This window comes from Ambystoma mexicanum, chromosome 11 (genome assembly GCF_040938575.1).
Source record: "Ambystoma mexicanum isolate Mex_15411 chromosome 11, UKY_AmexF1_1, whole genome shotgun sequence".
Lineage (NCBI taxonomy): Eukaryota > Metazoa > Chordata > Amphibia > Caudata > Ambystomatidae > Ambystoma > Ambystoma mexicanum.
Window position 1 is genome coordinate 386,492,694 of NC_090934.1, and position 24,627 is coordinate 386,517,320.

General features: G+C 47.7%; 1 protein-coding gene across 1 annotated transcript in view; it reads left to right on the plus strand.

Annotated features, from left to right (window-relative positions):
* Positions 1-24,627, plus strand: part of KBTBD4 (kelch repeat and BTB domain containing 4) — a 141,685-nt gene that overhangs the window by 15,780 nt on the left and 101,278 nt on the right. Inside the window, exon 2 of the mRNA XM_069623097.1 lies at positions 19,523-20,155. Coding sequence (XP_069479198.1) covers positions 19,523-20,155 — 633 coding nt within the window. The remainder of the gene's footprint in view (positions 1-19,522; positions 20,156-24,627) is intronic.

Consider the following 24,627-nt stretch of genomic DNA (forward strand, 5'->3'; position numbering starts at 1 on the left):
CTTCCCCCTTCCAAATCAAGGATGGTTGGGTCTTCTACAAGAAAAGGTGGTATATCCCTGAAGGGCCGCTACGCCGGAAAGTCCTAAAATGGTGTCATGACTCACGCCTAGGCGGACACAGAAATGGAGACTATCTCGAGGTCGTTTCTTTGGCCCAACATCAGGAGAGAAGTGTTAAATTATGCGAAGACCTGCCCGACTTGTGCCAGAGCCAAATATGCCTCTGGTAAGCCCCTAGGGCTTCTTACCCAAGCAGAGATGCCGACTCGCCCGTGGGGACTCATCTCCACGGACTTCATAGTGGAGCTTCCTGAATCCGAGTCATGCACATGTATCATGGTCACGGTGGGCACTCTATCCAAATTAGCTCATTTCTCTCCTCTTCCGGGACTCCCTTCTGCCACTAAGATGGCAGAGACATTTGCTCGAGATGTTTTCAAACTTCATGGCCTCCCCGACAAGATCATATCTGATCGAGGAAGTCAGTACATTTCTAAATTCTGGACAGCTTTATGTACTCGATTGGGAATAGAAAAGGCTCTTTCCTCTAGCTTCCACCCGCAAACTAATGGCCAAACGGAACGACTTAACGCGACTCTGGTGCAATACTTACGATGCTTCATATCTCAGCATCAAGAGAATTGGGTATCTCTACTCCCTACTGCGGAATTTGTTTACAACAATTCCAGGCACACTGCCACAGGTTTTTCCCCTTTTTTTTTGTACCTACGGAGTTCACCCGCGATACCTAATGCCCAAGGTGCCCAGTTTTTCCAACTCTCCAACCGCCGAAGAGGTGTTAAGGAATATTCGGGAGGCCAGGAACAACGCATTACTAAGTTTGGAGAATAGCAGACGGCGGAACAAGGCTGAAGCTGACAAGCATCGTAGAGAAGCACCTTCATGGAAACCTGGAGACAAGGTGTGGTTGTCCACCAGATTCCTTCCCAGATGGACAAGACCTTCTAAACTGTCTCCACGTTTCTTGGGCCCTTTCCCCATTCTCACCAAGGTCAATCCTGTTGCCTTCCGTCTACAACTCTCTCCATCTCTTAGACGAATACACCCTGTCTTTCATGCCTCTCTTCTTAAACCTTACTATCCAGATCCACATCGCCGGTCTCTCAACCGGGATCTTCCTGTCACTGTAACCGACCAAGAGGAATACGAGGTTTCCGCCGTCCGTGATTCTAGGTTTCTTCATGGTCGGTTGGAATACCTCCTGTCATGGAAGGGTTACCCGGAATCGGAGGATTCCTGGGAGCCGGCTTCTCAAGTACATGCCCCTCAGCTGTTGGCCAGGTTCCATCGCCTGCACCCGGGTAAGCCTGGTTGGTTGCACTCTAGGGGGGGGGGGGCATACTGTCATTCGCAGTCACGCACATCGCCGTGACTGGCGATTACTCCCGCGTTGGAGTTTGAGGAGCCACAGAGGAAGGGTGCTTTAGTCCCTTCTCTGTGTTCACTGCCGCCTGCTCCAAGCACGGTACGCAACGCTGCCGGGAGTATTTAAGACCCCGCCTCCCGGCAGGACGTTGCGTTGCAACCCCCACTGTTTCTTTATCTCTCGACTTTGGGTCCCTCGCTAGTCCTCTACTTCCCGCCTTGGATTTCCAGAGGAGTTTTTCTTCGTGTTCACTTTTGGGTGTTCCCGTCCTCGGAACCCGGCTCTTTTCGTCTATTCATTTTCTCCGCCGCTTACCGGAGCGGCGCTTGCTGTGCCTTTTTTTTCCTCCAGCGGTCTCTCTCTCTCGCTCTCGCTCCTTCACTCATATTCTCTCGCTCTCTTCCACTTACCTTCATTTTTCCTCCTTCTACTGGGCCAGGCAGTTTGTGGACCTACTTCCGTGTTTCCCTGAAGACCCTTTCGGAAGAGTTTGCTACTTCCGCAGCCTCCTATTGCTGCCTTCTCCGTCAGCTCGTACGGCCTGGTGTTACCATTGGACTTGGACGTATTGAGGGCTACTACCTCAGTGTTGGAGATCCCCTATTGCTTTACCACCTATTGAACCACCGGCCACCTGTCAAGAGTCTTGGCACCTCTGATCAGGGTTTTTTTTCCCTTACGGGTTTTTCCCTGCATTTCTGGCTTGATTCCGGAAGGAAGGTCCCGGTGCCGCTGTTTCTTACCCAGCGGTCACTGTGGCTTCAATCCGTGACAAGCACACGCACCTTAAAAAGGAGAGAGACTACCTGGTACGTCGAGGCCTTCAAGAGACCATCGACTCGGAAGACTCAGGTGAGGAGAGTGTGTGCACAGGGGAAGAAAAGCCAAGGGTACTTTACAAGTCACAATCTGTGAGATCAACCCATGGTGTCACCATAGGGAAAGTGATTTCTTCAGTTGTTTCAGGCAGTGGAGCAAATTGGGCTGAAAAGAAGGAAGTCCAAGTCAGCTCTGGTATCACATTTGCTAGTTGGCTAGCTGACTAGGTGCTTTTGTTTTTGATCAGTGCCCAAAAGTCTTTTGAATTTTTATACATTAGGATGTTCAGCATTTTTTCCGCGTCGTTTTGGTACATTGTTGCTTAATGATGTTTCAGCCATGTTTTGTATAATTTTGCAGCCGCGATGGCGGTTTCTTTTTGTTTGTTGTTATCAGAAACTTTGGCCAGACGTCTCAGTTTGCGGACTACTCTTCTTTTCATCACCACTTGTAGGTCGTATTCATGGGTCTTGTATTCTGTCGTTGGAACTTGGTTTCTTTGTTTTTTCCTATACTTCACGAATAATGGGAGATAGTCTGGCCTAATCTGTGAAGCTATGCTGTTGACATCTGTCTCGTCGAATTTCCGGGAGATATCCATGATGTTTGCTGCTGAGAGATGGATTCGAGAGGAGTTTCGGGAAACCTCCAACTCAAAAGGATAGAGTTTTTTCAGTGTTTGCTGACGCGAAGTTCATTGACAGCAAATTGTGATCACTGGCTTTGGTTCTGTAGACTTCGTAGAAATCAATAGATGAAAGAAGGGAATGTGAAACGAAAATATAATCCAGTGTGGCTGAGGTGTTGTCATGATCTCTGCTTCCAAAAGGTCAGGGTTTTCCCAACTCCCTTGGAAGCAGATCCATAACCCAGGTTCCGAGTGCCAACCAGTCCCAATTGGGACCTTTTGGACCCAGTCCTGGCGCCAGTGGCACCAGGCTCATAAATATGCCCAGTCCCAGCGCTGGAAGCGCCGGGCTCATAATGCTCGGGTGGACTTACCTGCAGCAGACCATGCTGCTTACTTGCCTGCCAGTTGAGCCTCTGATCCTCTTCTGTTTGGAACTACTTTTCCTGTTGGGTGGGGCAGGAGCCACTCCCTAGATTCAGAACACTGGAACTCTTCTGGAAAGCAGGAACTCTTTTCTTACCTAGGCGTGGCTGAGGAAGGAGACTTCTAAGCACTACAGGAGGCTATTTAAACCACACCCGATGGATGAATCTTGCTTTGCGTTATTCTGCATCCTCTGCAGCAGAACGCTCATCGTGTCTTCTGCATCTGATCCTGGGCCTAAGGAAAAAGGCTTACCATTCTGAATCCAGTCTTCAGCAACACCTATAAAGACAAGAAAGAACAGGTTAGCATTACGGTCTTCAGTGACAGCTCTTCACTTACCTGGTCCATCGGCTGTCACCAACGCCTCGCGCTGCATTCCGGCATCTGAAAGACAAAGGCTTACCTACTCTTCGTGCGCTCCGGAGGTCTTCACACTGCATTCCGGCATCTGAAAGACAAAAGCTTACCAACTCTTTGCACGCTCCGGAGGCCTTCGGCGCTGCATCCCGCATCTGAAAGACAAAACAAGGTGCGTTTAAAGACATTGGGGAACTTTAATACTCACGTGCCATTACTCCTTTCCACATCTAACCCAGTGGGTATTCCGGCACCCTGCAGCCGCTCCGAACTTGTACCTGCAAAATAAAAAGACAGTTAGAGCGCATCGTGAAGCAGGCAACAAGCGCTTACTTACGTGCTTCCAGGCTCTTCTATTCATCACACGGGCTCCATCTTCAACTCACTTCAGCCCGTCATCCGCCATCGCCGGAACCCTGCAAAACAAGAGACATCATTACTAAAGACTTTAAAGACATTAGAATTACTCGAAACTTACCGTTCGTGCAGTAAACGACGGACAGCAGTCCTCTGAAGTCAAGAGGCCTGCTCTCCTTATCCAGTGAAGAAACTGGTTACAGCACCCTGCCCCGAGGCAGATGGAGAGCACAGCGTTCACTTACCTAAGGTGAGAGCGTTAACCTTTGGGGTTCTACAGGAGAAGAGAAAGGGTAGAAGAGAGAGACATTCAATAACCCAGTTCCTTAATCCCATATTTTCTATCTGCAGACATCTTACCCTTCGAGTCAGACATACAGTGCACAGAGGTCCAGCCCAAAGAGCCAGCCGTGTGTTACACATCACCTTTGAAGATACGGTATACGCCCAGTCAAGACCGGCGCCTCTACGGGAATCAGGTGAGCGTTACAGGTGTCCAGACGTTCCCAAGTTGGAATCATTGGAAGACGACCACGTAGAGCTGCCACGTTATGGACATTTCTGGAGTCCATGAGGTTCGACCATACTTCACCGCGTTCTTGGGATGGCGACAGATGGAGGTTTTTCGTGAGTTGGTCGCACCTCGCGTTTAAGTCTCCACAGATAAGGATGTGATCAGTAGCCAGGTCGATAGTAAATTTATCTAGGGTGCCGGCGACGGCGTTGCAGAACTCTGTGTTGGTTGTTCTTTGCGGGTTCCAATAGACGTTTATGATGGCTAAACTGGATTTTGTTTTCTTTTGTGAAGAATTTTCTATTTGGGTCCATCCTGTTTGTAGTGCCAGAATACCATAGGATTCCGTTACCTTTTTTTTAATAGAGATGCCTGATGCCAGTTTGACTGCGGTCAAAAGACCGGACGATGGTCTGCCAAACAGGCCCTTACTTGCCGGTGAGATATGTGTGTCGTACCCGTCGATCGTTGGTAAATCCGTCAGCCAGGTCTCCTGGAAGCAGATGATGTCGAACTGGGCCAGGTCAAATGCGTTTGATTTCATTAGATGTTCATGACCTCTCGTGTTCCATGAGCACAAAGATGTTTCTTTTCGGTTAGAGGTATTTTGAAATTCTTTAGATGTGTTGTCTGTTGGCGTTGATGCAGCATTTCGTTGTTATGTTTGAGCATTTGGGTTGAGCACCTTTTTCAGCCATCTCCATGGGCCAACAGGTTCACATTTTTTGTTATGGGTCCAATCAGCGCTTTGCTCAGTCAGAGAATTGAGCCTTCGCTTGTTCACCCATCTGTCGTTCTTTCTTATATATTCTGAGCGATTAGATCTCTTAAAGTTTACGTTGTTGTTTTTGGATGTTTGATTTGCTTGAAAGGAATCTCCCCGGCTTTCCATATACCTCCTGTTCGTGTCATCTCTTTTCTTTATAGTCTGAATCTCTACACCCGCTGGATGGGCCGGATAGTTTTCTATTGATCTACTTGTGGCGTGTATGCTTGTATCAGCTGATAGCTGTGTAGTAATTTCCTCAAAGGCAAACCCCATTTCCTTCAAGGTTAGAATCACGTCAGGTTTAAGTTTGCTGCTTGCTGCCTTTGTGACGTGGAGATACGCCTTTGCCTTCTTGTGCCTGTGATAGGGTTCAATTAGCACCAGGTCTGCCGTATCCAGGGATTTCAGTTTTGGAATTTTGGCTAAGATCTGGAGGATGGTTTTCCTGTTGTATCACAACGTTTTTTCCGGTCGCCAGTTGCTCATCTTAAAGATTCGAGCTTGGGAAAGTCTCGAAGTCGTTATTGAGTCTGTTTGTGATGCGGCCTTGTTTTGCTCCTTTCTCGGCTTCTGCCTTTGTCTAGGGATTTCGATTTTGTCTGTGATAAGGTTCTCGTTTTGGTGAACTTTCTTTCGCGGGTCCACAGGAGCTTTGGCTAATTCTTAACAGAAATTAGCCTCGAGGCACTGAGATTCAGGTGTAGGCCTAGCTGTAGGAAATTCATTTGGCTTCTCCTGGACAGCGGTGACACTTGGCGTATTGGTTGGCAAATCTTGGTTTGGGCTGGTATCATCTTGTGGGTCGTGGGCTTCTTCAGGATCCATGTGAGTTGTTAAATCCAAGAGTGATAAGTTTCCAGATAAATAGCTAGAGATGCATTAGAATTGTCCAATTCAATTATTTCTTGTTCCCTTGGTAGGTTTTGGTCAATTGAACCTTCGGACGCCTTGGACGTTTTAGGTATAGGTGCTGTTTTGTTTAGAATTGGCAGAGTTGCCTTTGCAATGTTAAAAATTGTCGCTACTTTAAGTTGGTCTTTGGTTTTTTTTCCCATGTTGGCGTTTTAAGTCAGGACGTTGGATCGCCTTGGAGGAAAAGGTGGTTACATTGACTGTTTTTTGCTCCTTTGCAATTGACGGCGATCTTGATTTCTTTTGGGCCGTCGGGAGTGCTTCTTGTGAGGAGCAGACACTGAAATTGGCTTCAATTAAATTTTGAAGATGGGTGAATTTGGCATCCTGTTGTTTTTCTTTCTCGACGTTTTGTTGGATTAGCGCTGTGATGAAGCCCTCAAGAAAGGTCATTTTGGTGTTTATTGCGGCTGTTATAGTTAGCGAGTCTTTCTTTGAGTCGTGAATTGACTCGTATAGCTTAACAAAGGGAGCCAAACGCACCGTAATTGCTGACATATTAGTGACAAGGTCCGTTTTTTTTTGATGGAGTCTCTTTGTTCACTGTCCCGAAATTGGTAGGTCTCTCATTCCTGAGTGGGGTTGAGATGTTATATTTGAGGCCACTTTGGGATAGAGGTTTTCTGAGTGGGGAGTCACTGTTGTTTGTTCTTTGCTCCAACTGGGCCGGAACTGGTTGTGCCTGGGTTGGTAGGTGCGGACTTCTCTGGTTACGTCCATTTGCAATTAAGTCGTTGATTGACGGAGTAAGTAGCTCATTTCCAAGTCCTGGCTTCTCTAGGCAGAACAATGGAACGTCGTCATCAAGCAGGTTGGTTTGAGGGAGGGGAGTACCTCGGAACGATGGATTTTGGGTGTTGTTCCTCTCCTTCCTAGGAGCTGGAGTTTCAGGTACTGGGTTAAGGTCCTGAGAACAGATGGTGGGCTCTGCGAGGGCTGTAGATAGTCCCAGTGTATTTTCCCCTTGTTTTAAGACTGAGAGGATTAAAGGAGTTTCGGATGTGGCATCTAATAGTTCAGCATCTGAGAGTTCGATCTCAGAATCTAATTTCCTTTTTGCTTGTTTAAAGAAAAAGTCTTTCAGTGAGTGAGCCGTCAACGGGTTTTGCAAAAATGGCTTACCAGAATCACCCTTTTGTACTATGGCTCTAGGCCCTTTTCTGTGATGTTGACGGTCTTGATTCAGGAGTTGTCCCTGTTCCTTGAGTCTTTTTTGTTAATGCTCTTTTTTTTTAACACTGCGAGGGCTATGTCTCTTTTTTGTCGAATTAAATCATTTGTAGAAGCGTTCAATGGGCTACGTATTATTTCTCCGTCCAGATTCGGTGTGTTATTTTGAAAGGACTGTGGTGGGTCTTCTGCGCCAGCAGAGTGCACCTCTGTTAAGGTACTGTGCTTCTGTGATAGGTTTTCCGTCAGAGCAGGGCAAAGCTCCGCCAGTTGGTCAGGGCGTGGCACCTTTTCCCTCGATTCCGGTGCCTTACTCGGGTCTAGATTCTGGTTCCTGAGTTTGTCCGCCCCGGCCACAGCTTGTGGGCAAATGCACGGAATAGTACCGGGTTCCCCCCCCCCCACTGAGGTGTCGTTGACCCGCAAGCTGAGGTCGGCCCCGCGGCGTCCTTCGACACCATTTGGTCCCACCTCACTCGCCGCGGCTTGCGGGCCAGGAGCGAGCAGCGGTGGGGAGATTTGAGTGGTAAGGAGCTCTTCCGCCAACAACTCGGCCGATCGCAGCCGTTGCGGCGGAGAAGAATCTACAGGTAAGCTTCCATCTGCAATTGAGGATGAGGGCACTGTTACAGTTGTTTGTTTCAGGGCCCTGGAGGGGGTTTGAGGCGATGGTGAGACGGATGTCCAAGGCTTTGATGGAGAGGCGGGGACATCTTCCCCACTGGAAACCTCGTAGCTCTCCTCTCCTTCCTCCTCCGTATCTTGCGAACTTGTAGCATTGTCCCCCCACAAGGCCAGGCGTCCACTCAGAATGAGTGGGGCACAGTTGTGCCGAGACAGTGAGTGTTGTTTTCAGTCCTGGTAGGCAAGGGCTAAGGTGGATCTTGTTGTTATTCTCCACGCTGCCCCTCAGGTTTGGTTTTGAGTTTTTGTGCATTTCTTTTCGGTTTTGCACTTGCACGAATCTCTTTCTCAGCACTCTGCCCGAAGGACTTTTATTCGGGATGTGCGGAGCAGATGCGTCCTTTGTGGGGGAATTGTCACTGAGTGAGTGTATTTTTTTGTTAAGAAGTTGCATAGTTTTTTGGTCCCCGCGCAAGTCCATGTCTCCTCACCTGGGCCCCTCTGCTGCCTAGTAGAGCCTACTTGCAACTCTTTACAATCCAGTTGATGAGCCACGTACAAACCACGCCAAACAGCCGCTTAACGCCGCGAGGGTGACTCGAGCGCAGTCTTATGGGCGGCAGCAGTCACGTGACAGCACACGTGGATCCCACAAGCTCCGCCTCCTCCAGGAAGCGGTTGGGGAGTCAGCAAGAGCCTGCCTGGCTCGGAGTGCAGGATGTTGAAAAGTAATACACAATAGTAGCGTTCTCAAAGGCGCTCCTTCACAGAAGCAGGATATTGTTATATTAGAGGGACTACCTATTTATGTATACAAACGGACTCCATACTACCTTTTTGTTTTATTCTTCTTTCTATTTCATTTTGTCATTGCTCTTTTTTTTATGTCCTATTTTTAAATATCACTATGTAACTGTCTTATCTTGGAATGTTAAAGGGTTTAACAACCCTATTAACATACAAAGAATCCATACCTATCTAGGGAAAAGTAACCCTGGCATTGCATGTATTCAGGAAACGCACCAAGATTTGATGGAAGAAAATAATAAAATTATTAAATCTTGGGTCAAGCATGCCTTTTTTTTTTTTTTTTGCACCTGCAGCTGATAAGGGTGGAGTTAGTATCCTTATGCGTAAAAAAAAAAAAAACATTCAATTAATTGGTGAGCAACATGATTCCTCGGGACGATAGTCTATTATTGATTCCATTAGCAACAAGGTAGCATCACGAATGTCTATGGCCCCAATACTCCTGACCCACCTTTTTTGAGCCATTTAAAACACACTATTTTCAGCAAAAAGTCTCATTATTTGTGTAGGCTGCAACCAAATTTGTGATTTTACCCCAGACCATAAATCCGAATCCAAATTTATCACTACGAAATCACACCAACAATTCCTCAATTTTATGGAAGATCTTGCCCTTGTTGATACTTGGCGCTTCTGCCATCCTGAGGCGAAAGCATATACCTTTTTCTCCCCCGCACACAAATCATTTTCAAGAATAAATCATACATTTATAAACTCCCCTTTCGCACCCAACATTCTTCATTCTGAAATTAGCCCCATTATTATTCCTGATCATGCTCCTGTGCTTACTGTCCTGAAATGGGATCCCTTGCCTTTCCATTCTTTCAGATGGAGCTTTAATTCCTTTTTACTGGATGACCCAGATTTAATCCAACAAATGATATGGCATTTATAACACGCCTATACACAAGTGTTTCAAGGTGCGACAAGGCAAGGGAGGGGTAACAAAAGACCGACAACAATCCTACTAGGCCAGGTATCATTCAGATTGTGCGAATGCATTGGATGTGGAAAAGGGGGAATGTGCTGGGGGGGGACACTGCAGTACATGTGAATAGAATAATAAAAATAAGTAAAAGTAACGGCCAGCAGGTGGCAAGTGCATAGGTAAATAAGTGCTGGTAGTGGGACTGTAGGGATGCAGAAACAGCCCCCAAGTGCGGGGGTTGACAGACAGGCAGTGCAGGTGTGTGTGACTGGCGGGGGAGGGACCTGGGCCCGAGATCAGAGGGTGGCCAGGTAACCAGTGCAGTTGCAGTTTCAGCCAGGAGGTCAGCAGGGGAGAGGAGGAGAAAAAGCAGAAGCAAAGAGAAAGGTATTGAGGTGCTTCCAGAAGCGGAGATGGTTCTCCTCAAGTTTCAGGGAGGCAGGGAGGCTGTTCCAGAGTGAGGCCCCAGCCGAAGAAAGAGATCTACCTCCAACTCGTTGCTTGGAGAAGCGACTGACCCTGAGGTAGTTGGAGGCGGATGAGCGAAGAGCACGAGAAGGAAGATATTGAGGAAGAGCGAGTTGAAGGTATTGAGGCCCCAGAAGGCCTTGTGGACAATGCAAAGGGTTTTGAACTTGATCTTCGCAGCCACTGGGAGCCAGTGCAGAGATTTCAGTCCTGGAGAGCTACGATCCCTGGGCTTAAGCACAAGTCTCGCAGTCCTGTTCTGGATGAGTTGCGGAGAGTAGAGGCAGGCAGATTTAGAAAGAGGCTGTTGCAATAGTCCAGTCTAGAGAGAACGAGAGCTCTGAAGACAGTGAACTTCTGGGGGAAGGAGAGGAAAGGAAGAATACCTCTGAGGAGGTGCAGCTGGTAGTGTGACTTCTTAGAGACGTCAGAGATGTGAGGACAGAAGGAGAGTGTTGAGTCGAATATGACCCCAAGGGTTTTAGTCTCGCAGGTGGGAGCAGGAAGAGGGCCAAGAGGCCCGCCATAGAGCAACAGGAAAGGTGGGAGCGGGTGTGCCGATGAGGAGAATCTGTCTTACTGGCATTAAGGCAGAGGTAATTGGCGACACACCACTCCTGGATAGCAGACAAGACAGTCGGTGATGAGAGACAAAGAAGAGGTGGCCGAAGGTAGCCTGAAAATGAGCGGAGTGTCATCCGCATAGCACTGCAAGTTGGGGCAGAGAGCGGCAATGCAGTGGGCAAGAAGTGCCAGGTATTGGTTGAACAACATAGGAGACAGGTTAGACCCCTGGGGGACACCACAGGTAGAGAAAAAGATAGCGGAGAGGAAGGACCCAAGTTGGACCTGGGAGGGTCGGTCAGAGAGGAAAGAAGTCAGCAAAGCCCAGGGCCTGACCTGTGAAATCCAGGTTATCACAGAGACATTTGAGCAGGATGGCATGGTTGACCGTGTCAAATGCAGAAGAGAGATCAAGCAAGATGAGGACACAGGGGGTGTTAGAATCCAGGTTGGAGAGCAGGTCTTCACGGATGTTCAGCAGAGCAGTTTCCGTGCTTCAGGCAGCTCTGAAGCCATATTGATGGTTGTGAAGACAGCCAACAGATTCAGTGTGGAGATTAAGCTGGGAGATGGGCAGCTTTTCTAGGAGTTTTCCCAGGAAGGGAGTGAGGGAGATTGGGCGATAGTTAGCCGGGCAGGAGGGTTCAGCAGAGGGTTTCTTAAGAAGGGGGTGCACAAGGGAGTGCTTCAGGGGGGATGGGAAGACTCCAGTGGCAAAGGAGTGGTTGCAGAAGTTGGCCAGGCCTGGAGCCAGGGAGTCGATGAGGTCATTGATGGTTTTGGAGGAACTGGGGTGAACCTATTTTGACAAGACTTTCATAGATCGGACTTGTCTAGAAACATTGTCTGCGGAAAACAGGGGAAAGGCAGAGAAGGAGGGAGGAGAGGTGGCTGCAGAAGGGCCAGAGGCTGAGCAGGGAGTAGAGGGAGTAGAGGGAGGGGAGAGGAGGAGAGTGAGGACAGGATGTCCTGAGTTTTAGAGGTGCAGTGAGAAGCCAGTGCCATGCAGAGGGCCTTGGAAGGAACAGGAGAGGTAGAGACTGCGGCAGGATTGGCCAGTTCCTTGCAGATTTGAAAGAGTTCAGCCGAGTTGTTAGATGCTGCAGAGACGCAGGCTTGGATATGAGCTCTCTTCTTGGTGAGGACAGAGAGCCCATATTGTCTTTGGAGCAGGCGGCAGCCAGTTTGTCGTAGGGTGTGCATGAACCACACTATTTCCTCTCGGCCACGCTGAGCTTGCGTTGACAAGGTCTGAGTCATACCAGGAGTTGCACTTGGCTTTGGTCTTCAAGCGGATTCTCATGACGGGGGCAAGAGTATCAGATATAGCAGAGTGGAGAATGGAAAGGGCTGTGTCAGGGTGAGAGTCAGCCAAAGAGGCAGGGGGGGTGAGAAAGCGGCGTTGAAAGCCTCAACTGACACGCGCTTCATGGGTCGGATGACCGAGAAGGTGGGTGGCAGTGATGGAAGTGGCTTGGCCTGAGGGGTGGAGAGGGTGAGAAGGGAGGAACATAGAAAGTGATCACTCCAGGAGAGAGGAGTGGTGAGAGGGACATAAAGGGGAAGATCTGAGATCAGAGCATCCAGAGTGTGCCCTGCAGAGTGAGTCGGGCCAGAGGGGAGAATAGAGAGTGAGAGAGAGTCACAGAAGTGGCAAAAGAGTCCAGAGGGAGGACAGGAGGCATCCAGGTGGATGTTGAAGTCTCCAAGAAGGAGGAGTTGAGTGGTCGAGACCAGAAGTGAAGAGGAGAGGTCCGCCCACTCAGAGAGGAAGGAGGAGACCTGAGAGGTGGCCGATGGATAGTAGCCACAGTAAGGGAATGGCTAGGGGAGAGAGAGGGAGAGAGAGCCTGGAGACGAGGCATTCGAAAGAGGAGTAGGCCTGCGTAGGAATGACAGAGGCAGGAATCCAATCAGGCAAGATCAGAGCTGCACCCCCACCGGAGCGATTGGACCTGGGCACAGAGAGGATCTTGTAGCCGTCAAAGAGGAGCGTATCAAAGCTTGTGACAGAGCTGGCCATGAACCATGTCTCGATTAGTCCGAGGTCAAGTTCCTCCAGAAGGCGGCAGATGTCGGAGGAGTGTTTGACAGCTGATCGAGAGTTAAGAGTGGCAATATGGAGAAGGTTGCCGTCCTTGGAAGAACTTCCAGGGAGGGGTACAAATCAGAGGTACGCCCTGCAGAGGTGTAGAAAGAGTCTGAGGGGGGGCAGAAAGGGAAGGAGAGGGCAAGGTAGCTGACGAGGAGGCAGCATGGGGAGGTGAGGAAGCCGTGGAGGGGGGAGAGGGACAGCAGGAGAATAAAGGAAATTGATGAGGCGTGGGAAGCGTCTATCGGAGAGGAGAAGGTTGGCCTGAGGGCCTTGGACCGGGACGGTGTCATTCACATAAACATTAATGATGACCATAGAGGAGTGGAAGGAGGACAGGAGGGCATCCCACCGGGTGCCACCATTAATAGGAGAAGAGGAGAAAGGAGAGAGAACAGAGACCATATGTAGGGGGCCATAGGTCTGGCGAGGGAACGACAAAGAGGATGTCGGTGAAAGTGTGCCTAGAGGAGGCACTGGTATAGGTGTCAGCTATAGGGAGTCCTGGGTTGGAGACCAGGATGTCCTTTTTAAGCTTCTTCCTACCAGATTTAGTGAGGAGAGCAGGATAGTCGATAGAGAAGCAGTCAGAAAAAAATAGGAGAGACCGAGAGCACCATAGAGTAGAAGGGGAGAGGAGGGCAGGGGAGAACACTAGGGAAAGACGCAGGGCAGGGTGCAAGCAGACAGAAGAGACAGCGAGAGGCAAGACGGTTTAGCAATTGGGCAAGACGACGACATTCAGAATTAAAGAAGTATCCCAATGCACATTTTAAACCAGGAGAAAAACCCACCTAAGTTTGAGAATCCTGAATAGAAGGAGAAAGGACTAGGTTTCACAATGCAATTTTAAATTCTGATACGGTGCAAATATTTTTAAAATGGGAGAAAACGCACCTAAGTATGTGAGTCTTCTAGGTGGTCGGGGGTAAGCAGAAAAGCCTGTGGGACTAATATGTATGGTGACTGGCAGCTGGAGTATCCTGCGGACACCTAAAGACACAACCAGGAGCCGCCTCTAAGAGAGTCGCCCTTTGCCTAGAGGCCCTTAGCCGCAGGGCACCCAATCGGGGGGGCGGCGGGCTGGGAGGCGGGAGGGAGTGGGACCCAGGAAGTGGCTGCAAGGGGAGGAAGGAGGGAGTACAAGCGCTCGCGGCGCAAACAGTAGCTGAAACAACACACACACACAAACGCACACACAATGGAGGCCCAGAGAACCGGGTCAAGTTCTTGCCGCAAGGATGTTAATGCAGGCAAAGATCAGCTCACACCCGCTTCGCCAAGCTAAGGAGAAAGATAAATGAATCTCTTTATTACTAAATTCTTTACCCTTAATAATCCCCTTGATACATCTATACATAACCATTGGTATGCTTTTAAAGCCACACTGCGTGGTTTCATTATACGCTATATATCCGTTAAGAAAAAACAAAATAAAAAGTTATACCAATACCTTATTTGCTCCATCAAGTCATTAGAACAGGCGTACTTAACAATCCCACAGAAGACTCCTTCAAATCCCTTCTTGCAAAACATATAGAATTCAACAAATATAGCACGAATAAAGCCTGCTCCTCTTTATTAAGATCCAAAGCAAAATGTTATGGCGGATCCAATAAATTGAGTAAATTATTAGCTGCTTATTTAAAAAGGAAACAAATGTGATAACTTTACCTCGACCAACAAAATATCAGAGATTATAATTCGCAACAAATGAATGGCGCATTTCTTGAGTTTTACTCCCAACTTTATTTGGCAGATCAAACAATTCTTAACGATAATATTCTTAAAGATCACTGAACATCGAGTAGACCTTTCATTCCTTGATAACCCGATTTCGTTGCAAGAAATACATAAAGCTATTTTAGATCTTAAAATCGGTAAAGCCCCCAGACCAGATGCCCTTCCTATAGATTTTTTTTATCGCTCCTTTTCATCCTTCCTATCTCCTAAACTTCTCGAACAATACAATAATTTTCTTGCCCCAGGCTCTAGCACAGGTTCTTTTGGAGAAGCACTTTTATTGACCAGACAAAGACCCCTCTTTGGTTAAAAATTACCATCCCATCTCACTAATGAATTCGGATTCCAAAATCTTAGCCAAAATAATTGCTTGCCCTCTGGACGGTATTAAGCATAGACTAATTAACGTTAATCAAACCGGCTTCATTTAAGGAAGGTTTGCCACATCAAATACAAGAACTATTTTCAACACTCTTATTCATGCTTAAGATTCTACTGATTCTCTTTTCCTCCTTGTTCTAGATGCTGGAAAAGCTTTTGATGTTCTCTTGGCCTTTTCTTTTTCAATCCCTTTTATGCTACGGGTTCAGCTCCACCTTTATCAAATTTAGTGTCACTACAATGCTCATCTCCCTCAACCAGAATCTTTTATTAATAACAACTTCACTAAAGCTTTTCCCATCTCACGAAGCAGTAGACTGGGTTGTCCACTGTCCCCACTCTTTTAGCTTTAGAACCTATAGTCCAAAGTATTACCATCAATGAGAGCATTTAAGGTATCACAATTAAAGATTTTACTTTTAAGTTCACTGCTTATGCAGACGATATTTTACTTTTACTTATCAGATCCCAACTCTTCCCTCTCAGCACTTATGTCAACTATAGATCAGTTTGCTTGTGTCTGTCTCTGGATATGAATTGAACTATGACACATCTGAAATTTTGCCCTTTACAAATTCATGGACATTACCAAACACACTTCTTTTTAGAATTAAATGGTGTACTTCATCTGTTAACTGCCTGGGGATCCCTATCGCTAATAACCTCGAGACCACCCTAAACCTAACCGGGAATATAATTATTGATAAAATTAACTAGTCTATTAATCACTGGTCTCCTTTGTTCCTCTCTTGGTGGGGCAGACTAACATCTATAAAAAGGACTCTTGGGGCCCATTATTCTCTATCTCTCTATGATGCCAGTACTACTCCCAAATTCAGTCTTTAAAAAAAATATAGACACAATTCTAGTTCAATTCCTGTGGAAAGAGAAATCCGCCAAAATTGTTCTCAATAAGTTGAAATCCAGTAAACCTTGGTGGGGTGAATTTTCCAGACTTCCTTAAATACCAGAAATCCGTTTTATTATGACAAATTAACTTATGTTTAATTTCTGAACCCCAATTTATTAACACCCCTTCATGCACTATTTTGGAATCAAAACTCCTTTGTCCTTTACTCACTTTCTAAAAACATCCTCTTGGCCTGGAGTAAAAAAAACTTTCCCTTCTATATTCCTTCAAAAAAGTTTGGAATTCCTTAATTTCAACATGTGATAATATCCAACATATCACCAGCGTCTTCTTGTGGTTTAATAAAGCTTTTTCTCATAAACCCAAACATGGCATCTTACATAAATGGTACTGAGCCGAAATTTTTCTACTCTCACATTTATTTAAGAATAATGCCCCCTTATCTTTCCAAAACCTCTGTACTTGTTTCAATTTAAATGAATCAGATTTTTGGGGGGGAACTGTTGCGCTAGGTTGAAGATGGCTGCCTGAAGAGCGAGCTCCGCCTAGGTGGCCACATCCTCGGACATACCTGCGGAATGAGTGCTTGAGACAACCCTATTTCAAGAGGTTTACACCTATATCCTCCTTCACCACTCGTCCAACTTTGGGGTTATAACTCGACTCCCCTCCGGAGTTACTGGTGTGTGTTTTGGACCACTGGTGAATTGTACCTGGGCCCGCTCCCTGTCTCCAGGGTGAGCGCCCCGCCTCACACGCAGCACCGCTGCTGCTGGACTTGCAATGGTGGAGGGGCGAGCTGAGCTTCTGGGCCCTGCTCCTCTGGATCGCCTGTGACGAGCCCTCACGGGCCCCTGCCCGGAACGCCTACTCATCACCCATCTCTGCGACTCCCCTGTGCTGGACCCTGTCACCCCTCCTTAGCCCACCGGATGAGGGTTCCCCCGGACACCCTGTGAGCCGCCGGGACACCCTTGAAGCGGGTCTGGACCTCTCTTCCCGCATGGACTGCCTTGGGCTGCGGCTGCTTTGCTTCATCGCGCCCGCCTCCCCAAGCTCACCTGCCTCACTGAGGACTGGGTCGCGTGGTGCCTGGGTCCTGCGCAGTGATTGTGGTGCCGGTGGTGAGGCCGTTTTACACTTTGCCTTTGGGGCCCTGTGCATTGTAGGTGAACGGCTCCACTTACCTGTCCCCCGCTAACCCTATAAACTAACTGTTTTCACACTGGGGAGCCTGCCACTGGTCCGCTGTACCTGCCTGCACAGCCCCCGCCTTTCACGTAAAGCCCGGAACTACCTGGAGCTCCTCCTTGAGGCCGCTCCTCAGAGCTGCTCACTCCCCAGGCCCAGCTCCTTGCAGTATAATTGTGCCCAGCCACCCCCCCTTTACTATCCTGCTGTGGCCCTCCACCAAGGCTGACCTTACCACATCACTCCAATACGGGAAGGCACAACACCTGCTACGGATCTGACTGCTACATTCTTGAGCACAATTACCAACCACATCTCTCCTGAAGTCTTTCCCCACTTGTGTTCTTCTGTCTGTGACCGCCTAAGTGCTCTCCCTGCGATTAGAAATTGGTTTGTCTTAACACTGGAGTTGTTACCTACTGCAATTAAGCTGCACACTGAGACCCCTTTGTTGTACACCGTTGAACTGGTTCACTCGTGCATTCTGCCGTTGCACATCCTCTATATTGACTTGCTCACCCACTCTGCTGCCTTCCACTGCTTGCTTGAGAATCGGCCCTTAGATGCATGCATATGCTGCAGCTGGGGCACTATCGCCTTGATTCAATCGAGCTATCCTCTGCAGCTTACCTTGCCTGGTGTCGACCTCCAGCACATCCGTTGGCCCTAGGAACCACCCCCTGTGTATCCTCTGGGGATCTCTGCTAAAGGGCCCTTACCGCTCAGTGCTTATTACACTACCTGGCTCCTCTATTTGGGCAACTGGTTGAGCTGTTTTCTCTGCTTTTGGTCCCATATAAATCTACCACATCGAGACCTCCTGCTATGCGCACGTGCCGCAGACTGCCCAGTGGCTCCCCTCGACCGCCCACTCATACACTACCCGTGAGCAGGTTCGCTCTGGTGCTCTGTGTACTGCACCACTTTACCCTTGTTGTCCGGTTCTGCAGAGCCGCTCCCACCTCGTACCATGACCAATGGAGCAGGGAAAAAACAGAGCTCCATCAATATGTTTACCAAAACACCATCTGTTACCTGATGATGTACCTGACCCTGAACCCACCACTTCAGTGCCCTCTGACTCCGTGGAGTCGCAGAAGATGATGGAATTTATGCGTGAGGGGTTCACCACTCTACATGCCAAATGAGATGATATGAATGGCACTAGATCGTCAATTAAGGCACACATTGAGAGGATAGATAGTCAGGTTGCCGAGGTCGAGACAAGGGTGGGCTCTGTGGAGAACGACTTGGGCTCCCTCCGGGCGAAGGGCTCCTTGCTCTCTAGACAGGTTCACGAGATTGCCAAAAAGAACAAGGACCTTGAATCGCACTCTAGGCGCAATAACCTTTGCATACTTGGGATCCCTGAGGATGGCATCAAGGAGCCTATGGAGGACTATGTGGAGCGAACCCTGCTGATGCTACTTGACTCTCCCAAACTCTTGCCACAGTTTGTAATTGAGAGGGCGCACCGTGCCCTGACGACAAAACCCAGGCCCGGTGCACCCCCACGCCTGTGCACCCACACGCCCTATTATTGCGAGGGTCCGATTATTGCGAAGGTCCTTAACTTTTGCCAATGTAAGTCTGTGGCACTCCGAAGGTGGGAATACATTACAAGGGTGTTTTATTGTAGCTATTCCAACAGTTAAAAGCAAGTAGTAAAATGGGATAGCAGATAACCCAAACATAGAATTCTACCCTAACACGAACCATAACTTTTATTTGTCCATTTTATATATTGCCCTTTTTGTCTTCTAGGTGTGTTGCACTGCTAACTTGCACAAATTCCCAAACGTGTCCATGTCACATGGGTATGTTTGAATGGCACCCGCTGGCCTGTGGAGTCAAACGCGTATCTTGGTCGGTGTCAGTATCAATGTAACATGGCTCTCGTAGGCTATAAACAGAAGCTGAATGGCTGTCTGCATGTTTTAACGCTTCTTTTCAGTCTGAAAAGAAACCATGTGCACCGTAAACTAATTAGTCACAATAGAATTAATTATTCACGGGTTCCTAAAACAGCTGGTCCCGGTGAGAGACAATGAAGCAGTCAATAGTGTTGGCTAAATACAACTTTAATACAATATGTCTGTGTTATTCAATGAAATTGTTGTAAACCTTTGCTGGCCAAAATGTGCAGGTGAGTAGTAGTGTTCATTCACCTTCTGCTTTTGTGTATCCGCAGCTCTGTTTAGCTTTCCTTTGATGTGACACAGCTATAGACTGTTTTCTCAGCAGAATGGGATTTATGGGTTTCTGTCTCGGAACCCATTGGGTAATAATAGTATGCATTGCTTTCAAGGAAAACCTAAAAGGACCCAGAGTGGTAGTTTTAAAATAGGGTTTGTTTATTTGTCTTGTAAGGGACATAGTGGAGGATGGAGAGCGACTTGGAACTATGCATGCAAGGGTGACTACAGAGGATGCCTGTGAATGTTAACGGTGATAAATAATTAGCAATCGCATCATGAAGTCTAATTGACGTTTCTTTGTCCCTTTCAGACCCCTGGAAGCTGAGACTTTGTCCGAAGATGGCTTCTGCAGAGGAAACTATCAGCCCCAATCACAGCGGCTCCACGGAGGAGAACTACTTTGTTAAGTACACATTCACGGACCGCTCACATTGCAGCCGTGTCGCACAAAGTATCATGAAGCTGTGTCTGGAAGATGAGCTCTTTGCTGATGTCACAATCTCTGTGGAAGGCAAAGAGTTTCAGCTGCACCGTTTGGTCCTCTCAGCCCAAAGTTGCTTCTTCCGTTCAATGTTCACCTCCAACCTGAAGGAGGCGCACAACAGAGTCATCGAGCTCCAGGATGTTAGTGCTGCTGTCTTTCAGCTCTTAGTAGACTACATCTACCATGGGACAGTGAAGCTGAGTGTGGAGGAGCTGCCAGAGACCTATGAAGTGGCTGACATGTACCAGTTAACCTGCCTCTTCGAGGAATGCTCCCGTTTTTTGGTGCGTACAGTGCAGGTGAAGAACTGCTTGCAGGTTATGTGGCTTGCAGATCAGCACAGTGACCATGAACTCTACACCGCAGCAAAGCACTGTGCCAAAAGCCACCTGGCACAGCTCCAGGACACTGAAGAGTTCTTGAACCTGCCTCTCCGGCTGCTCACTGACATCATTACAGGTGAGATGGACGAGTGTGGCTTGAAACTAGAGACTGGGGAGCATAACGGGGAATTGGAGATGATGGAGCATAGCAGGAAGTGTTTATGCTTCAGGATTTTATCAAGTGGCACAATGAGTAACTATGTTCAGTGTTTTGTTGCTTCTCATATCAGTTCATGCTATACACGCCGACGGTGTCTGATTTCCCAGGTAGAGGCACTTTAGGCCACCTACCAGACAAGAATAGGCACTCTAAAACTACTATGGTTGTGATTTGGTGCAATACAAAATCATACTAATGTAGCCTGATCTGACCAATATGGACTGCATGTTTAGGGTTGAGCTTTCTGTGAGTGTCCGTGATTGCTCTGGTATTGGGCATCTGTTTCGGTGTTCCACAGCTGCAAAAGTGTGCTCTGCGGTTACATAGGGTGTGCTTCTATTGTAGGTATTTGTCAACTGCGAGCATATACACCTATGGTGAGGGTATGTGACCACATCAGAATTTTACTGCTAAGACTGGGTGCATCAACAGCATTCTATCATTAATTTTTGAGCCATGCACACCTTTTCATTTCAAGTTACATGTTCCCTGGCATGATGCCTTTTCTCCACATTCACGCACATAATTTACTCTTACCTTTTGAGAAAGTATCGCACGCTGCTAGCTAGTGATGAGTGTAAATATTGATGATGAAAGTGTGTTTAAAATTTAAAGGTTAGTTGCTTATCTGCATTACGCAAATTAGTGAGTGAAGGTGTTTCTTGTCTTGGGTGTGCAACTGTAATTGTACTGAAGGTTACTGTGCTAGGAGGAAGGTGAGCTATGAGTGAGTTTGGAGTAGCAGTGGACTCTGTTTAGAATGGACGCCCATGACGCCTTCATTTGTTAGCAGCAAGCTCTCGCACCAACAAGATTAGTTTCCTTCTGTGATTCCTCCTTTGCAACCTGCTGGAGGGCTTTGAGGGTCACCGAACATTATGTTTTTGTTTAGTTTTTCGACACAATGGGCGTTGGCGTCACCCTTCTACCATTTCTAGTTAATGTAACTGCTGCATGGGATAGGTAATGCAAGGGATCTGGTGGTGGGGCTTCTAGGGGTTCTCAGAGCAGATTTAGCATATATTGCTTTACTAAGTGCTACAGTCAACCTCCACAGAGAGTTGTCTACCCTGAATCAAATGCACTGCCCTTGGGTACTCAAGCGATACCCACCAACGAATGAGTGTTATTCACTCAATTTATAGTAGTTCCAAACATTTGACAGAGGAAGCGGTAATGTGGTGCATTTTAGAGCATTTTTCACCCTGTAAAGGTTTAATAACCATAGGTATTTGAGACTGTTTTGAATGGAGAGCTCTTGAAATAACCACTTCAAGATCTGCCGCGGCACACCCACACTGCTGAATTTATGAACCCACTTAAAGTATGTGCTTGATAGAAATAATAGAGACCATGATGCTAAAGTACAAATGATTCCCGCAATGAGCCAGGAGTTATGCTTGTTGTGCATAGTTTGCACAGAGACGTGTGTTCACCATGAAGTACTGATGCATACAATATGTTCATCGAAATTCCACTGACACAAACTCAATTGGAATTCCTGTGCCAGTTCTATATTCATCAGTATTTAATTTTTGAGGATTTCTAACGCGCACCAAGCAGAGTAAACTGCATTTGCGTGCAGATGATTATTAAGGTTTGTATCGATCGGGGTGACCTGAGTATTCACAACGTAGCGGCTGGCGTATAGATTTCTTAGGTTTACTTAAAGAGTAAGGTTTTTAATGCCTTTCTAAAGCTTTCAAGCGATGAGCATGAACGAATGGTAAGTGGTAGATGATTCCATACCCTTGGACCAAAGGCTGAGAACCTCCTATCCCCCTTTGAGACCTGCTTAGTCCGGGGTATGGACATTAGCATTTTATCTCCCGATCTAAGATCTCTGGATGGCTCAAGATGGTGGATCTTAGCACTGAGATATTTTGGTGCATTATCTTAATAGCACTTGTGCATCAGACAGGCTATCTTAAACTTTACCCGATCCTCCACCATCAGCCAATGAAAAGATCTCTGTGAGGCTGACACATGATATCTTTTTCCCAAATGGGCTATCAGCCTAACTGCTGCATTCTGTGGCCTTTGAAGTCTCATCATCTGTTTGGTGGGAATCCCTGTCAATAAGCTATTACAGTAGTCGAGATGGGAGTTAGTCAACGCCCCCACGACCACTGCACGGTCTTCTAATGCCACAAACGGAAGCACATTCCTAAGTATTTGTACCCATAGAATAGTATGACGATACCTGAGGGTTTTATACTGCAGCTGAATAGTGGTCTAGCCATGGAATGTGGTGCTGTCAACTGCAACATTGCCCACAACACAATGCGGCCCATTTTATTTTCGCTTCACTGTTATCTGCTTCTCCCTGCTGCAGACCACCCACTGCTGCCAGGGTCGAATAGCGGAGGCTCCCAAAGGCAGAGTCCAACATTGCAAACCACCTGCTGCATTCAGGCTATTTAAAGAGAATTGTGGTTGGTGCAGGTTGCCAGTTTGCATTTGCTGCTATTTTCATGGAAGGGTTGGGGGTGGGGGGGTTTTGACGTTTGTCAGGGAGACCTGCAAGCTTTAGGCGAGAGAGCATTGCAAGGTAGCTAATGGGAGGATGGGGGGGGGCCCTAAAACAACTCTGGTGAGCTTATCTGGCTCATGGCAGCGGGGAGGTCCAGAAAGTGACCTGGGGGGTTATATGGTGGACATTGGAGGGGCAGACATTTCTAGTTGCAAGTGTAAAAGATAGCTACACACGTTTTTGAACTCCAAAGGCTGATTCAAGAGACTTAATTAGCTCCAGATGAAATGCTTTGTTTCATTGTTGTATTTGAATTGGCATGGACAAGGGAATGCCCAAACGGAAGTCTTGCTCGCCTTCTCTTCTTTTTTGCTCGCCCTCTCTCTCTCGCTCGCCTTCTCTCTCTCTTGCTCAACTTCTCTCTCTCTTGCTCGCCTTCTCTCTCTCTCTTGCTCGTCTTCTCTCTCTCTCTCTCTTGCTCGCCTTCTCTCTCTCTTGCTCGCCTTCTCTCTCTTGCTTGCCTTCTCTCTCTCTCTCTTTCTTGCTCGCCTTCTCTCTCTCTTGCTCGCCTTCTCTCTCTCTTGCTCGCCTTCTCTCTCTCTCTCTCTCTCTTGCTCGCCTTCTCTCTCTCTTGCTCGCCTTCTCTCTCTCTTGCTCAACTTCTCTCTCTCTTGCTCGCCTTCTCTCTCTCTTGCTCGTCTTCTCTCTCTCTCTCTCTTGCTCGCCTTCTCTCTCTCTTGCTCGCCTTCTCTCTCTTGCTTGCCTTCTCTCTCTCTCTCTTTCTTGCTCGCCTTCTCTCTCTCTTGCTCGCCTTCTCTCTCTCTTGCTCGCCTTCTCTCTCTCTTGCTCTCCTTCTCTCTCTCTCTCTCGCTCTCTTGCTCGCCTTCTCTCTCTCTCTCTTGCTCGCCTTCTCTCTCTCTCTTGCTCGCCTTCTCTCTCTCTCTTGCTCGCCTTCTCTCTCTCTCTTGCTCACCTCTCTCTCTCTTGCTCGCCTTCTCTCTCTCTTGCTCGCCTTCTCTCTCTTGCTCGCCTTCTCTCTCTTGCTCGCCTTCTCTCTCTCTCTCTCTTGCTCGCCTCTCTCTCTCGCTTTCTTGCTCGCTTCTCTCGCTCTCTTGGCTACTTGCTCTCTCTTGGCTACTCTCGGCCTCTCTCTCTCTTGCTCGCCTCCTCTCTCTTGCTCGCCTCCTCTTGCTCTCTTGGCTACTTGCTCTCTTGGCTACTTGCTCTCTTGGCGTCTCTGTCACTGTCTCTCTCTCTCTCTCACTCTCAGCTTTTCTCTCGGCTTCTCTCTCTGTCTTTCTTGGCCTCTTGGCCACTCGCTATTGCGGCTCCTCGCTCTCGCTCTCTTGGCTACTCGCTTTTTCTTTTAGTTTTTAGTTGAGGTAGGAAAATATCTCTTGGACTAGGGACAAGCAAGGCATTCCATAGCCACAAAAATGGGCTCTGCGTCCGCGTCTTAATTCTGGCTCTTCACAGATCCCTGATGTCATCTGTGCACCTAATCTTGCATATGTTAAGTTATGAGTGGTCTGATATATTTTGTATGCCACTTAAACCTGCCCTTTCCATTTAAAAATGACCTTTCTAGTTTTGCATCATTATTATACCCAAAGAGTAGGAACAGTCGGCCCCGCTTTTGTTGGGGCTACCCTTTATGTAATCTTATTATTAGAGGGCCGTTGGGTCTCGGTGGGTAATGATAGTCATGTTCGAGACGTCTCCACAACATGTCAACATCAGAGACGTGCCTGGCCTATAGTGAAGATTTTGTACTTCAACTATTAGGCTCAGGTTCATTCTTGAGTAGTGAAGAAATAACCGATTTACCAGTTGCAAATCAATGGGGTGAACTGATCCAGCTGAGGAAACGCTTGATGAGAACAGAGATCCATGGAGCAATTATGCTTGAGTACTT